This window comes from Chlorocebus sabaeus, chromosome 6, assembly GCF_047675955.1.
Source record: "Chlorocebus sabaeus isolate Y175 chromosome 6, mChlSab1.0.hap1, whole genome shotgun sequence".
Taxonomy (NCBI): domain Eukaryota; kingdom Metazoa; phylum Chordata; class Mammalia; order Primates; family Cercopithecidae; genus Chlorocebus; species Chlorocebus sabaeus.
Window position 1 is genome coordinate 44,857,189 of NC_132909.1, and position 16,013 is coordinate 44,873,201.

The following is a 16,013-nucleotide window of genomic DNA, read 5'->3' on the forward strand; positions in this document are numbered from 1 at the left end:
GAGGCAGATGGATCGTTTAAGGTCAGGAGTTCCAGACCAGCTTGGCCAACATGGCGAAACCCTGTCTCTACTGAAAATATAAAAATTAGCTGGGCGTGCTAGTGCACGCCCATAGTCTGAGCTACTCAGGGGACTGAGGCAGGAGAGTCGCTTGAACCTGAGAGGTGGAGGTTGCAGTGAGCCAAGATCATACCACTGTACTCCAGCCTGGGCGACAGAGCAAGACTCCATCTCAAAAAAAAAAAAAAAAAAAAGAAAAGAAAAGAAAAAAAGAACCCCTGTCCCCAGGGCGTGCCCCGTGTACCGCTCCCTGGTGGCCACTGCCGCGCACCGGTCCTGGGTCTCCCGCCGACGGCTCCGCTTGCTCCTGCGCGCCATGCGGCCCTTGGCCACATTCTTCCGGGCGGGGCCCACCTTGATGGAGGTGTTCTCCAGGGCCGTGGTCCGCAGGGATATCTTGTTGCCGCTCTGTGGGAGGGATGGTGAGGGGTTGCCTCGGTGCCTCTCACAGGGCCCAGCACTTGCCAGGCAGCTGCTATGTCCCCTTCACTCTGGGCACCAGCTAGGACCCACTACCCTAACATCCATTCATCCAGCCAGCCAGTGACCTACCCATTATATCCGGTCAAACAATGGCCCAGGGAGCGCCACCCCTCCTGCCAAGATCCTTCCCTCTGCGGTCAATGCCCGTCGAAGCTGGCCCTCTTCACTCTCCACCCTCCCGGGGTCTGTCACTCACCTATCTGGTATCCACCCATTAACCACCCCAACATCTCTCTATCCCCCAATCACTCACCTAATGGCCCATGAGTTATTAGGCCAAAGACACCTGCCCACTGTCCGTCTATCCAATGAACCACCCATGCAGCTGCCCACATGAGAGCCCTCTTTTTTTTTTCAGAACCAGGGTCTCACTGTCTCCCAGACTGGAGTGCAGTGTGGCACGATCACGGCTCACTGTGGCCTCGACTTCCCGGGCCCAAGCGATGCTCCCACCTCAGGCTCCCAAGTGCCTGGGACTGTAGGCGTGTGCCACCATGCCCAGCTCATTTTATTTTTTAATTTTTTGCAGAGATGGGGTCTCGCTCTGTTGCCCAGGCTGGTCGCAAAGTCCTGAGCTCAAGCGATCCTCCCACCTCGGCCTCCCAAAGTGCTGGGATTACAGGCATGTGCCACCACGCCCGGCCCTTCCTCCTGTCTTGAGCCCATCTCCTACCTCCAGGCTTCAGGCCAGAGGGAGGAACAGATGTAAGGGTACCCAGGGAGAAAGGAGGGCTTCTTGGAGGAGGAGCTCTGAAGGGTGATGTTGGGGGCTGAAGAAGGATATGTATTCTGGGCAGAAGGAAGCGGGTGTGCCAGGCCTGGAGTTGACATTGAATGTAGGGTTGTGTGTCTGGGTGGGGAGAACCACAGGGAACCAGCAGCTGTGGCCAAGGGGTGCCGGGGAGCCCTGAGGGTGGGCAGTGGGGGCGCCGCACCTTCAGCAGCAGCTCCACGACGTCCATGTGCACCAGCCCCAGCACCGACTCCCCGTTGATGTGGGTGATGAGGTCCCCGGCCCGCAGGCCAGCCTCCTGGGCGGGGCTTCCATCCTCCACACTCTGGGGGCAGACAGGGGAACAGTGGGGTTAATGGCCTGGGCCCCACATCTGGAGACCCCAGCCCAGGCTGGGTCTGCTGTGGGACCCCAGCAAGCTGCTGCCTCTTGTGTTGCCTCCGTTTCCCTGATCCTGGGGAATTCCTACTCACCCATCAAAACCCCAGCTCCTATGCCCCCTCCTCCAGAAAGCCTTCTCTGTCTGTTCAGGGAGCAACCAATAAGGAGGGCATGCCCCGACGCCCCTGGGCTGGGGGAGGGAGGATAACACGCCCAGTGCGTTCCTATATGGAGCTGGGAGGTTAATGTCACTTGGGATCTGTGAGCCTCCATCCATCCATCCCTGTCTCTCTAATCCGACCTCCTCCCTACTAACTGACAGGGACCAAGATGAACTCGGTGGCACCAGCTCTGTCTCCCTAATCCTGCCAGGCTCCAAAATGCAGCTCTGAGAAGGGGTGCGACCGGGCAGAGTCAGACTAGAACCCAGGTCCCTGCCATTCCCACTCGGCACTCACCCAGACGACGTGGTGCACAGCGTAGATGTCGCTATCACCCATGTAGACACGGATTGCCCGCAGGCTGAAGCCGTACTTCTTGCCGGAGCTGTGGATGACGATGGGGGGCCGCAGGTTGCCACACACGGGGGACGGGTCTCGGCTCGGCGAGGAGTCACGGGACGACGGGTTCGAGGACAGAGAGCGCGGGGACAGGGGGCTCATGAGGGGGCCGCCGCTGCCATCATCTGCAGGGGGTTAGGGAGGGGGGTCACCCATTCCCTCACAGGTCTCCCCTGGGGCCCCCTCTTTCCCACCCTGGCCACTTTGCTATTGCTTCAATGTCCCAAGCATGGTCGCCCCATCAGGCCTTTGCACGTGCAGAGTTCTCTACTGGGAACACAGTCCCCCCAGCTCTCCCTGTGTCCTGCTCCTCCTCCCCTCTCCTGGGGCTCATCCCCAGCCTCCCCTACTCAGGATAGGCTCCCACTCTGTAGGTTAAAATGGGTGCGGACAGACAAAGGTGAGAGCGGGCCTTGGGCATTACCTGCCGTGATGATGAGGGACAGGGCAGAGACAGAGGCCGACTTGGGCACACGGCCCCCACCGCTGCCACCACTGCCACCACTGGAGGAGGCTCTGGACTTCTCAGGGGCTGGGTCTCTTGGGCCCCCAAGGCGGCGGCCCCGGCCGGCATCCAGAGGCCTCGGTGTGGAGTGTCGGGCGCCAATGCTGTTGCTCCGTAGGCGGGCGTGGCTGAGGGCAGCTGTGTCGGCTAGAGGGTCAGCAGGGTCAGCCGGGAGCCCCTCAAACTCACCACGTGGTCCTAAAGAGACCTTAAGGCCCTTCCTCCCTGGTTGCTATTTACACAGTCCAGCCTCCTGGCCTTTGCTCGTGCAGTTCCCTCGTCCCGCACACCATTCCCAAATTATTCTCTATGCAAAAGTCTTCAAGTCCCCTCTTCCAGGAAGCCTTCCTCCACACCCATTTAGACCCTTAGTTCCCCCATCTTGGGAGCTAGGGGTGCCATCCTGACTCTATGAAGCTGGGGGCATTACCCTAGACTGGGGTTCCTTGGAGGCTGGAGGTCTCTCTGGGACCCTGGCTTCTCCTCTCTTAAAGCCTTTGTTGGCTCTGGAGAACTCCTACTCATCCTTGAAAACCCATCTCAAATAGCCCCTCCTCTGGGAAACTTCCATGACATCATCCCTCTTACTCAGGGTCCCACTTACCGGAAAGGCTCGAGGGCTTGGGCATCACTGGGGTGGCTGCTGGGGGTGGGTCAGGCTCCCCTAGAATGAAGACAGGCCTCTTGGGGCCTGCAGGGGCTGGGCCTGCCGCCTCATCCTCTGATGAGAAGGCAAACTTGGGCATTGTGTCCAGGCTGATGGTATTCAGGAGAGATGGGCTGGGACCTCGCTCGGGCTGGGATGAAGATGACTGACAGGAGGATCCAGAGGATGTCCAGGACCTCAGCCTGCAGGGAGGAAGAGCCTGGGTCACCCCTGCCAGGCACCTGCACCCAGTATACTCAGCCGCCTTTCATGGCCACATCTTAATTCTCAGTCTGCAGTCAGGGGCAGTTTGCATAGACAAGTTCCCTCTGTCTGAACTGTCCTCTCTGTCTACCTGGAGACTTCTCAGTCACCTTTTTTTTTTTTTTTTTTTTTAAAGACAAGGTCTTGCTCTGTCACCCAGGCTGAAGTGCAGTGGTGCAATCTCAGCTCACTACAACCACTGCCTCCAGGGCTCAAGAGATTCTCCTGCCTCAGCCTCCCAAGTAGCTGGGATTACAGGTGCCTGCCACCACAATGGGCTAATTTTTGTATTTTTAGTAGAGACGGGGTTACACCATATTGGCCAGACTGGTCTTGAATTCCTGAGCTCAAGTGACCCGCCTGCCTCGGGCTCCCAAAAGTGCTGGGATTATAGGTATGAGCCACTGTACCTGGCCTTGTATTCAACTTTTAAAACCCAGCTTCCAGGCTGGCTGCAGTGGCTGACACCTATAATTCCAGCACTTTGGGAGGCTGAGACAGGAGGATTGTTTGAGACCGGGAGTTTCAGACAGGCCGGGCAACATAAGATTTTATCTCTATAATTTTTTTTTTTGAGACAGAGTCTCACTCTGTCGCCCGGGCTGGAATGCAGTGGCATGATCTTGGCTCACTGTAACCTCCATCTCCCAGGTTCAAGCAATTCTTGTGCCTCAGCCTCCCAAGTAGCTGGGATTACAGGCGTGCACCACTAAGCCCAGCTAATTTTTTTGTATTTTTAGTAAAGACGGGGTTTCACCGTGTTGACCAGGTTGGTCTTGAACTCCTGACCTCAGGTGATCCACCAACCGTGGCCTCCCAGAGTGTTGGGATTACAGGCGTGAGCCACTGCACCTGGCCTACAAAAAATTGTTTAAAATATTAGCCGGGTGCCGTGGTGCACGCCTATAGTCCCAGTTACTTGAGAGGATCTCTTGAGAGCCCAGGAGTTTGAGGCTGCAGTGAGCTATGATCATGCCACTGCACTCCAGTGTGGGAGACAGAGTGAGAACCAGTCTCCTAAAAAAAGAAAAAAAACAAGTCCAGCTTCCAACACCCATCCTCTGGCAGACATTGACTATTTCTGTTGGATCTGAGCTTTGAAGGATGAACAGGAGTTACTAAGCAAAGGGCATTCTGGACAGAAGGAAAAGTGTGCCTATCAGCATGATGGTGCACAGCTGTTTTACGTTTGCGTGGTGAGGAACACAGAGTCAAAGGGAGCAAGGTTGTCAGGGACCTGATAGGTTGGTCAATATGTTTGACCCTTTTCTACTTGGCCACTAGGAAGCTCCCTCTGCATCAGATTTTGTGTCTCTACCTCCCAGCAGGCATGGAAGCTGGATCTGCCTACACTTCCCCAGGCCACCTACCGGATGTCAGCACTCAGCCGGCGGCCATAGTCCACCTCGCTGCGCTCCCACCCCTCCTCCCGGTCTTCACTGAAGCTCCTTTCAGCGAAGGTAGGAGTGGGCTGGACAGCCAGGAACTCAGAGCTGCTGTAGACCTGGGAGGCAAGACAAAAGAATGTTAAGCCAGGTGTGGTGGCTCATGCCTATAATCCCAGCACTTTCAGAGGCCCAGCCGGGAGGATCACTTGAGCCCAGGAGTTTGAGACCAGCCTGGACAACACAGCAAAACCCTGTCTCAAAAAAAAGAAGAAAGAAAAAAAGAAAGAAACCCAAACAAAAAAACCAGTAAAAACAAAGGTGGCAAGAAAGCTGGCTTAGACTGGGTGTGGTGGCTCATGCCTGTAATCCTAGCACTTTGGGAGGCTGAGGTGGGTGGATCACTTGAGGTCAGGCATTGAAGACCAGCCTGGCCAACATGGTGAAAACCCATCTGCTCTAAAAATACAAAAATTAGCTGGGTGTGGTGGCACATGCCTGTAGTCCCAGCCTCTTGGGAGGGTGAGGCAGGAGAATGGCTTGAACCTGGAAGGCAGAGGTTGCAGTGAGCCGAGATCGTGCCACTGCACTCCAGCCTGGGAGACAGAACAAGACTCTGTTTCAAAAAAAAAAAAAAAAAAAAAGAAAGCTGGCTTAGTCGAGTGATTCCTATGTGCCAGGTGCTTCAGTATGAGTCACTTCCCTAAATCCTCACTCCCCACATCCTTAAAAGAGCATAGACTTTAGCCCATTGTACAGATGGAAAAACTGAGGCTCAGGGGCCAGGCTACCAAGCTGCGTTTTTGCTGCTGACTAGAAAGTCCTGCCTGGGGCCCAGGCCTAAAGCAGAGTGGAGCGTTTTTTGATCAAATCATAAACAAAGTAGGGAATGTGAGTTAAGCTCATGAGATTATAAAATACCACCCAGGGCCAGGCTCGGTGGTTCATGCCTTTAATCCTAGGGCTTTGGGAGGCTGAGGTGGGCGGATTGCTTGAGGACAGGAGTTTGAGACCAGCCTGGCCAACATGGTGAAACCCCGTTGCTACTAAAAATACAAAAATTAGCCGGGTGTGGTGGCGTGGACCTGTAATCCCAGCTACTTGGGAGGCTGAGGCAGGAGAATCGCTTGAACCCAGAAGGTGGAGGTTGCAGTGAGCTGAGATTGCACCATTGCACTCCAGCCTGGGCAAGAGAGAAAGACTCTATCTCAATAAATAAATAAATAAGTAAATAAAATAAAATAACACCCAGCATGGCACCTGTATTCACAAAGTGGAATAGACCCAAACGTGCATCAAAGGATAGGTGGATAAACAATGTGTTCCATCCATACGATGGAATATTACGCAGCCATAAAAAGGAAGCAAGCACTGGTCCACACTGCAGCAGGATGAGCCTTGAGTACATGATGCTGAGTAAGAGAAGCCAGACACAAAAGGCCACATAGTATGAGATCCCATTGATATGAAATGCCCAGAACAGGCAAATCCATAAAGATGGAGGCTGAAGGAGGATGAATGGGGAGTGGTTGCTAATGGCTACAAATTATCTTTTTGGGGGAATCAAATGTTTGAAAGCTACATAGAGGTGATGGTGGCACAACATTGTGAACGTGCTGAATGCCACGAAATTGTACACTTTATTTTACTTTATTATTATTAGTTTTTGAGACATACTCTCGCTCTGTCGCCCAGGCTGGAGTGCAGCAGTGTGATCTCAGCTTACTGCAGCCTCCACCTCCAGGGTTCAGGCAATTCTCTTGCCTCAGCCTCCTGAGTAGCTGGGGTTACAGGCACCCACCACCACGCCCGGCTACTTTTTGTGTTTTTAGCCGAGACAGGGCTTCACCATGTCAGTCAGGCTGCTCTCAAACTCCTGACCTCAAGTGATCCACCCACCTCCGAAACTGTACGCTTTAAAATGGCTAAAGCAAAAGCATAAAAAAAAAAAGAAAAAAAAAAAAAAAAAGCCGGGCACAGTGACTCATGCCTGTAATCCCAGCACTTTGGGAGGCTGAGGCGGGCGGATCACAAGGTCAGGAGATCGAGACCATCCTGACTAACACAGCGAAACCCCGTCTCTACTAAAAATATAAAAAATTTAGCCGGGCCTGGTGGCGGGCGCCTGTAGTCCCAGCTACTCAGGAGGCTGAGGCAGGAGAATGGGGTGAACCCGGGAGGCAGAGCTTGCAGTGAGCCGAGATCTCGCCATTGCACTCCAGCCTGGGCGACAGAGCGAGACTCTGTCTCACACACACACAAACAAAAAAAAAAAAAAGGAAAGAAAAAAATGAAACAAAATGGCTAAATGGTATATTTTGTTATGTGAATTTTACCACACTAATAAAAAAATAAAAAAAAACAGGGTCGGGCGTGATGGCTCATGCCTGTAATCCTAGCGCTTTAGGAGGCCGACGTGGGCAGATCATGAGGTCAAGAGTTTGAGACCAGCCTGGCCAACATGGTGAAACCCCACCTCTACTAAAAATACAAAAAATTTACCAGGTGCGGTGGCTCATGCCTGTAATCCCAGCATTTTGGGAGGCCGAGGCAGGAGGATAGCCTGAGGTCAGGAGTTTGAGACCAGCCTGGCCAACATGGTGAAACCCTGTCTGTACTAAAAATACAAAAAATTAGCCGGGCGTGGTGGCAGGTGCCTGTAATCCCAGCTACACAGGAGGCTGAGGCAGGAGAATCGCTTGAACCCAGGAGGCAGAGGTTGCAGTGAGCCAAGACCGTGCCATTGCACTCCAGCCCGGGCAACACAGTGAGACTCAGTCTCAAACAAAACAAAACAAAACAAAAAAGCAATACAATTCCTAGCACTTTGGGAGGCCGAGGTGGGAGGAACACTTAAGCCCAGGAGTTTGAGACCAGCCTGGGCAGCATAGCGAGACCCCATCTCTACAGAACAAAACAAAGCAAAACCAAAAAAACAGATATGAAAGCAAACAGACATCATGCAATGTTTCCCAAGCAGTGGCTCCCTCCGGGGCCCAGGCCCACCTTGCTGAACCGGTGGGAGCAGGAGGAGAACTGGGGGATCTCTGTGGATGATTCTTCATCATTGGTTTCGTCGTCCTCGGAGCCCAGGTGGCGGTAACGTTCCGAACGTGCTGTGGGAGGGAGAGGCATGTGCAGCACGCCTGATGCCCAGAGATGATCTCGAGGGCAGTGTGGCGATGTAGGGAGGGCACCTCAGGATAGGGTCACTGCCAGGGCAAAGGCTCTGAGGTAGGACAGTGCCTGGTGTGTTTAAGGACCACAGGAGGCTTGGGGGGCAGAGCAGATATCTGGGGATTAACACCAGCCGTGTCCCTAAAAAGTTGTGGGGCCGGGCGCAGTGGCTTACGACTGTAATCCCAGCACTTTGGGAGGCCAGGGCGGGTGGATCACTTGAGGTCAGGAGTTCGAGACCAGCCTGGTCAACATGGTGAAACCCCGTCTCTACTAAAAATACAAATATTAGCTTGGTGGTTGTGGTATGCGCCTGCTTGGGAGGCTGAGGCAGGAGAATTGCTTGAGCCTGGGAGGTGGAGGTTGTGGTGAGTCGAAATCGCACCACTGCACTCCAGCCTGGGTGACAGAGCGAGACTCCGTCTCAAAAAATAAATAATCAAAAAGTTGTGGGACCAATTAGCCAAGCGTGGTGGCGGGCACCTGTAATCCCAGCTACTTGGGAAGCTGAGGCAGATAATTGCTTGAACCCGGGAGGCAGAGGTTTCAGTGAGCCAAGATCACACCACTGTGCTCCAGCCTGGGCGACAGAGTGAGACTCTGTCTCAAAAAAAAAAAAAAAGCTATGGGACCGGGGCGGGAATTCCTATTTCCGAGCTTTAGTGATTCCTTGAGATGGGTCACACAGAATTAAGTAAAATTGTGCATCTCTCTTTTTTTTTTTTCTGTTTTGAGGCAGAGTTTTGTTCTTTTTGCCCAGGCTGGAGTGCGATGGCACCATCTCAGCTCACCGCAACCTCCACCGCCCGGGTTCAAGCAATTCTCGTGCCTTAGCCTCCCAAATAGCTGGGATTACAGGCGCCCGCCACCACACCTGCCTAATTTTTTGTATTTTTAGTAGAGATGGAGTTTCTCCATGTTGGTCAGGCTGGTCTTGAACTCCTAACCTCAGGTGATCTGTCCACCTTGACCTCCCAAAGTGCTAGGATTAAAGGCTTGAGCCACCGCACCTGGCCAAAATTGTGCATCTCAAACATAAAGGATGTTCCTCATTTTACAGAAGAGGAAACAGAAGCTCAGAGAAGACCTCTGACATGAAGCAAGTTCTGAAGGAGGTGCTGGACACTGAAGGGCAGGACCACCAAGTGGGGAGAGACAGTCATTCCTCAGAGCTCACCTACAGTGCCCCTGCAGGGACGCCTCCACTAAAGCTGCACGAGGCGCCCTACCCTCCTGGGTGACAGATGGGGCCCCATGCCTGGTCAGGGATGGACACCCAGGAGGCCCAATTTGCTGGGGAACCCCAGACAAGCGTCTGCCACACTTGGTGCCTTGGTTTCTTCTTCTGAAGCCTGAGGGATGCTGTGGCCTCCTGAGCCCAGACGCACAAGAAATTCAGCCAGGGGACGGCCGACACATGCCCTAGATTCTTGGAGGGCTCAGAAAGTTGGAAGCTCCAGGCCTAGGGTGAGGTGCCAAGCTTGGGTGGAATGCCTGGCACACAGCCCTCTGCACCCAGGGATTGAGGGATGGCAGAGCCCCCCACCCCCGCCGGGGGGACCCCTCCTTACTGTCAAAGTAGCTGGTATCATCCTCGGCTTCGAGCTGGGGCACGAACTCGGCTTTGTGTCGGAGAAGCCCTGCCCAGTCCAGGGCCAGGAAAAAGGGGTGCTGCTTCACTTCATGGGTGCCACCTGCAGAAATGCCCAGCTGAGCCCTGCGGGTCCTCGCCTCACCTGCCACAGGATGCCCATCACCCCCCACTGCCGATGCTGGACACAGGGTAGGGACAACATAGAACCAGAAAAATGGGCTGGGCACAGTGGCTCACGCCTATAATCCCAGTACTTTGGGAGGCCAAGAAGGGAGGATCACCTGAGGTCAGGAGTTCAAGACCAGCCTGGCCAACATGGCAAAACCCCATCTCTACTAAAATTACAAAAATTAGCTGGGTGTGGTGGCGGGTGCCTGTATTCTCAGCTACTCGGGAGGCTGAGGCAGGAGAATCGCTTCAACCTGGGAGGTGGAGATGGCAGCAATGAGCCAAGATAGCACCACTGCACTCCAACCTGGGCAACAAAGCGAGACTCCGTCTCAAAAAATAACAACAACAACAGAAAAAAAAAAAGAAAAGAAAAGAAAAAAAAGAATCAGAAAAATGGGAACAAAAATCTGCTGTCATTTAGGAGACTGGAGAGGGACCAAGTCTGGATTCAGACTCAGGCCATCAGCCAAGCATGGTGGCTCATGCCTGTGATGCCAGTACTTTGGGAGGCTGAGGCGGGCAGATCACTTGAGGTCAGGAGTTTGAGACCAGCCCGGGCAACACAGTGAAATCTCGTCTCTACGAAAAGTACAAAAATTAGCCAGGCACGATGGCACATGCCTATGGTTCCAGCTACTCGGGAGGCTGAGGTACGAGGATCACTTGAGCCTGGGAGGCGGAGGTTGCAGTGAGCCAAGATTGTGCAACTCCACTCCAGCCTGGGTGACAGAGTGAGATCTAATCTCAGAAAAATAAAAAAAATAAAAAAGCACCCAGGCTGCCCAGGTTCCAAAGATTCTGCACTTCTCTCTGCTCCCATCTGGGACCACACCACCTAGAGAAAGCCCAGAGCCTTACGAGGGCCTCCTTCCTGGGCTTCTCCCACTTGTTTCTGCTCCACGGAGCAGGTGATGATCCCCAACCTCGGACTCAACCATCTCCCATAGCGAAGCTTCACTCATGAACAGGAGCCACAGTGGCCACGTGACGGGTGGCTGCATGAGTCTCAAAAGGTCCCTTAATGATTAACCAGGTGGCTGGGAAAACTGGGACCGTGGGATCTTCCGGGTTGGGCCTTTGACACAGGTCCTGGTGACTTCACAGCCTCACATACTTATTCAGGCTCAGTGCTCCTTGTGGGCACCAGACCCAGCTACTTCCTATTCTTTCCAAGGTCTTCTGATAGTTCCTGGAGACCTCCTATGCACCCTTCAAAACCCCAGCTGCAAACTCCTTCCTCCATGCAGCTTCCCAAGTAGAACTCTTGTCTACCCCAGGCACTATCCCTCCCTCTGTTTCCTGGGTCCCAGGGCCTGAAGGAGCCACCCACCTGGGTTCTCCCCCACACTACATACCAGTGCCCAGACGGTCCAGTGGGCTCTGCCGGAGCAACCTGGTGATGAGGTCCTGGGCGTCCGCTGGAAGGGCCTCGTCTCCCTCTGGCCACATGATCTCATCTAAAATGAGGGAGGGAGGGAGAAGGCAGGGGTACCCCTTTCTAGTACCATCCACCATTTCCCTCACTTCACTGTACTCCAAGCCACTGGCCTCCTCTGCCCCTTCAACGTGCCAGGCTTGGTACCCACTGACAGCCTTTGCCGTGGCTGTGCCCTGTGCTCAGAGCCACCTTTCCCTTTTCTGTCTCTATGGCTTCCTCTCATTCTCAGGTTCTTGCAGGTCTCTGCTCACATGTCACTTCTTTTATTTTTTGAGATGGAGTCTCGCTCTGTCGCCCAGGCTGGAGTGCAGGGGCACAATCTCAGCTCACTGTAACCTCAGCCTCCTGGGTTCACATGATTCTCTTGCCTCAGCCTCCCAAGTAGCTGGGATTACAGGTGCCCGCCACCACGCTCGGCTAATTTTTGTATTTTTAGTAGAGATGGGGTTTCATGTTGTCCAGGTCTTGAACTCCTGGCCTTATATGATCCTCCCGCCTTAGCCTCCCAAAGTGCTGGAATTATAGGTGTGAGCCACCATGCCCAGCCTCACATGTCATTTCAGTGAAGACTCCATGACCCCATAATTAATCCAGCCATCCGTCTCACTCAGCACCCTGCCGCCTCCCCACCTGGCATCCAATCCCTCCCATCTTCCTGCTTCTCTCCCTGACATGCGGGTGGAGGACTGCTGCCCAGAGCTCTGGTGGGGCTGCAGCTCAAACCCGGGCCCGTGGAGGAAACGCACCGCTGACCACCTGACCGAAGAGTTCCTCGGGGGTGTCTCCAAAGAAAGGCACGCAGCCCACCAGAAACTCATAGAGGACGACGCCCATGGCCCACCAGTCCACTGGCTTCCCATAGCCCTGGCGGAAGATCACCTCGGGGGCTATGTACTCCGGTGTTCCACACACCTAGGCCAGGCAGAATGGGGAAACTAAGACCAGCCCCCAGCCCAAGAGAGGCCCCAAGAGAGAGGAGGCAGCGTCCCAGGGCTTCCCACCCACCTGCCCGCCCACCTGCTTGTCTATGAACTCTCGGGCGTCCTTCTCGATGTGGCCCTCGTAGAGGTTGGTGGCCATGCTCATGAGGCCGATCTTGGACAGGCCAAAGTCCGTGAGCTTGATGTGGCCAAGCGAGGTGATGAGCAGGCTGTGGGCAGGCAAGGGGTGTGCTCAGGGCTGGGGAGCCGGGGTGCCTGGCCACTCCTTCAGCCCTAGATCTTGGCTCCACCTGAGATGGGCGGAGCTCTGCCTCCAATTCCTGGGCCCTAGGGAATCCTCCTGCTCAGCCTCCCAAGTAGCTGGAACTACAGGTGCACACCACCACACCCAGCTGTTGTTTTGTTTTGTTTTGTTTTGTAGATATGAGGTCTTGCTATGTTGCCCAGGCTGGTCTTGAATTGCTGGCCTCAAGCAATTCTCTCACCTTTGAAAGTGCTGGCATGACAGGTGTGAGCCAGCATGCCTGGTCTCTACTGTGTGTGTGTATATGTGTATGTGTATATATGTATGTGTGTGTGTGTGTGTATGTGTGTGTGTATATATATACACATATATTTTTTTTTTAGACATAGTTTTGCTCTGTCGCCCAGGCTGGAGTGCAGTGGCATGATCTCGGCTCACTACACCCTCCATCTCCTGGGTACAAGTGATTCTTCTGCCTCAGCCTCTCGAGTAGCTAAGGTTACAGACACACGCCACCACACCTGGCTAGCTACTATATATTTTTGTTCAAGCATCCATTATTTTAACAAACTAAACACTCTGTAAGCAACCACTGTTTACATCCCCTATTGAAAAATGAACATATCTCGAGCTCCTGATGTATACAAAAGCATTTCCATGCACTTTGTGAATGAATGCATTTTCTTTTTTGGATACAGGGTCTGTCACCTAGGCTGGAAGTGCAGTGGCACAATTGCAGCTCACTGCAGTCTCAGCCTCCCAGCTCAATCAATTCTCCTGCCTCAGCCTCCTGAGTAGCTGAGACAACAGGCACATGCCACCATGCTTGGCTAGTTGTTCCAAGTCTTGCTTGGTCGCCCAGACGGGAGTGCAATGGCGTGACCTCGGCTCACTGCAACCTCCACCTCCCAAGTTCAAGTGATTCTCCTGTCTCAGCCTCCCGAGTAGCTGGGATTACAGGCACCCACCATCATGCCCGGCTAATTTTTGTATTTTTGTAGAGACAGGGTTTCACCATATTGGCCAGGTTGGTCTTGAACTCCTCACCTCAGGTGATGCGCCCGCCTCAGCCTCCTGAAGTGTTGATATTACAGGCATGAGCCACCGGGCCCGGCTGCCGGGTTAGTTTTTACAATTTTTTTGTACAGATAGGGTCTCACTATGTTGCCCAGACTTGTCTCAAAATCCTGGGCTTGGCCGGGCACAGTGGCTCATGCCTGTAATCCCAGCACTTTGGGAGGCCGAGGCAGGTGGATCACAAGGTCATGAGATCGAGACCATCCTGGCTAACACGGTGACATCCCATCTCTACTAAAAATACAAAAAATTAGCCGGGCGTGGTGGTGGGCACCTGTAGTCCCAGCTACTTTGGAGGCTGAGGCGGGAGAATGGCGTGAACCCAGGAGGCGGAGCTTGCAGTGAGCCGAGATCGCTCCACTGCACTCCAGCCTGGGTGACACAGTGAGACTCCATCTCAAAAAAATAACAAATAAATAAAATCCTGGGCTCAAGCAGTGCTGCTGCCTCAGCCTCCCAAAGTGTTGGGATTACAGGCATGAGACACAGCACTCAGCCTGGATGAACTTTTTTTTTTTTTTTTTTTGAGACGGAGTTTCGCTCTTGTTGCCCAGGCTGGAGTGCAATGGTGCAATCTCAGTTCACCGCAACCTCTGCCTCCCGGGTTCAAGTGATTCTCCTGCCTCAGCCTCCTGAGTAGCTGGGATTACAGCCATGCACCACCATGCCTGGCTAATTTTGTATTTTTAGTCGAGGCAGGGTTTCTCCATGTTGGTCAAGCTCATTTTGAACTCCTGACCTCAGGTGATCCGCCTGCCTCGGCCTCTCAAAGTGCTGGGATTACAGGCATGAGCCACGGTGTCTGGCGAGGGAACTCATTTTTAAAACTCTCGCGCATGTACAGTATACACTGCTATTTAGGTTTTCCTGTGGACTTAAATATATAAATGTTTCACTACATCATAGAGTCTTATGCACCAGCTGTATGAAGTCGCATTTCCGTGCACCTTCTGGGTGCATCTGCCACTTAAAAATACATTCCAGAGAATTCACTGTGTATAACCATCATTTAATGAACTATGTAGTCAGTACCTCCTGTTTGCCCTAGCTCTGTAAAGAAACAATTCTGGGCCGGGGGTGCTGGCTCATGTAATCCCAGGACTTTGGGAGGCCGAGGCAAGTGAATTACCTGAGACCAGGAGTTCGAGACCAGCCTGACCAACATGGCAAAACCCCCTCTCTACTAGAAATACAAAATTAGGCCAGGCACAGTGGCTCACGACTGTAATCCTAGCACTTTGGGAAGCCAAGGCTGGCGGATCACAAGGTCAGGAGATCCAGACCATCCTGGCCACCATGGCGAAACCCCGTCGCTACTAAAAATGCAAAAATTAGCTGGGCCTGGTGGCGCGTGCCTGTAATCCCAGCTACTTGGAAGGCTGAGGCAAGAGAATCGCTTGAACCAGGGAGTCTGAGGTTGCAGTGAGCCGAGATCGCACCACTGCACTCCAACCTAGTGACAGAGCAAGACTCCGTCTCAAAAAAAAAAAATTAGTAATTAGTGGGTGTGGTGGCACATGCCTATAATCCCAGCTACTCGGGAGGCTGAGGCAGGAATACTGCTTGAACCCGGAAGGTGGAGGTTGTGGTGAGCCGAGATTGTGCCACTGTACTCCAGTCTGGGCGACAGAGACTGACCCTGTCTCAAAAAAAAAAAAAAAAAAAGATAAAGTGTTCTGGGCCAGGTACACAGTCATTGCCTAACAACTGTTCTTCTGCCTATTTTGTACACACCTGGTGCCTAACAAGTACATGCCAACCAAGAAAATGTGATATAGAAACCCAACATTAGTGTCTAAGGAGTTATTCATACTTGAGTTCCTTAGAGCATCGAGCACAGGCCCAGGTATACAGCAGGTGCCAAATACATGTCTGTTTTCTAAGCCACTTGCCAACTGCAAAATGCCCTGAAAACATGCAAGGCGCTGTTTTTTTTAGATGGAGTCTCGCTCTGTCACCCAAGCTGGGGTGTAGTGGCACAATCTTGGCTCACTGCAAACTCTGCCTCCTGGGTTCAAGCAATTCTCCTGTCTCAGCCTCCCAAGTAGCTAGGACTACAGGTGCGCGCTGCCACTCCCAGCTAATTTTCGTATTTTTAGTAGAGACAAGATTTAACTATGTTAGCCAGGCTGGTCTTGAACTCCTGACCTCAGGTGATCGTCCTGCCTCGGCCTCCCAAAGTGCTGGGATTACATGTATGAGCCGCTAAGCCTGGGCTACATGCCACACATGTATGTGAGAAACGTCAGTTCTTGCCTCATATCTCGACGACACTTGATAAACTGGCATTCCTTTTCCCTGTACACAGGAGGCACTCAATAAATGCAGAGGAGAAAATCATACAGGTATTTCAA

At 53.1% G+C, this 16,013-nt stretch overlaps 1 protein-coding gene across 17 annotated transcripts in view; it reads right to left on the reverse strand.

Moving 5' to 3' along the window:
- The window catches only part of MAST3 (microtubule associated serine/threonine kinase 3), a 55,394-nt gene that overhangs the window by 4,651 nt on the left and 34,730 nt on the right, over positions 1-16,013 (reverse strand). For 12 of the 17 annotated variants that reach the window (XM_007995774.3, XM_073016804.1, XM_007995776.3 and 9 more), the window contains 11 exons: positions 12,415-12,547; positions 12,144-12,309; positions 11,315-11,416; positions 9,766-9,888; positions 8,024-8,133; positions 5,003-5,136; positions 3,327-3,571; positions 2,642-2,869; positions 2,116-2,342; positions 1,479-1,601; positions 305-468 (listed from right to left, as the gene is read on the reverse strand). In XM_007995774.3, the coding sequence (XP_007993965.3) occupies positions 305-468; positions 1,479-1,601; positions 2,116-2,342; positions 2,642-2,869; positions 3,327-3,571; positions 5,003-5,136; positions 8,024-8,133; positions 9,766-9,888; positions 11,315-11,416; positions 12,144-12,309; positions 12,415-12,547 (1,755 nt within the window). The remainder of the gene's footprint in view (positions 1-304; positions 469-1,478; positions 1,602-2,115; positions 2,343-2,641; positions 2,870-3,326; positions 3,572-5,002; positions 5,137-8,023; positions 8,134-9,765; positions 9,889-11,314; positions 11,417-12,143; positions 12,310-12,414; positions 12,548-16,013) is intronic. The other 5 variants (XM_073016803.1, XM_073016802.1, XM_007995771.3 and 2 more) reach the window with 1 other exon arrangement.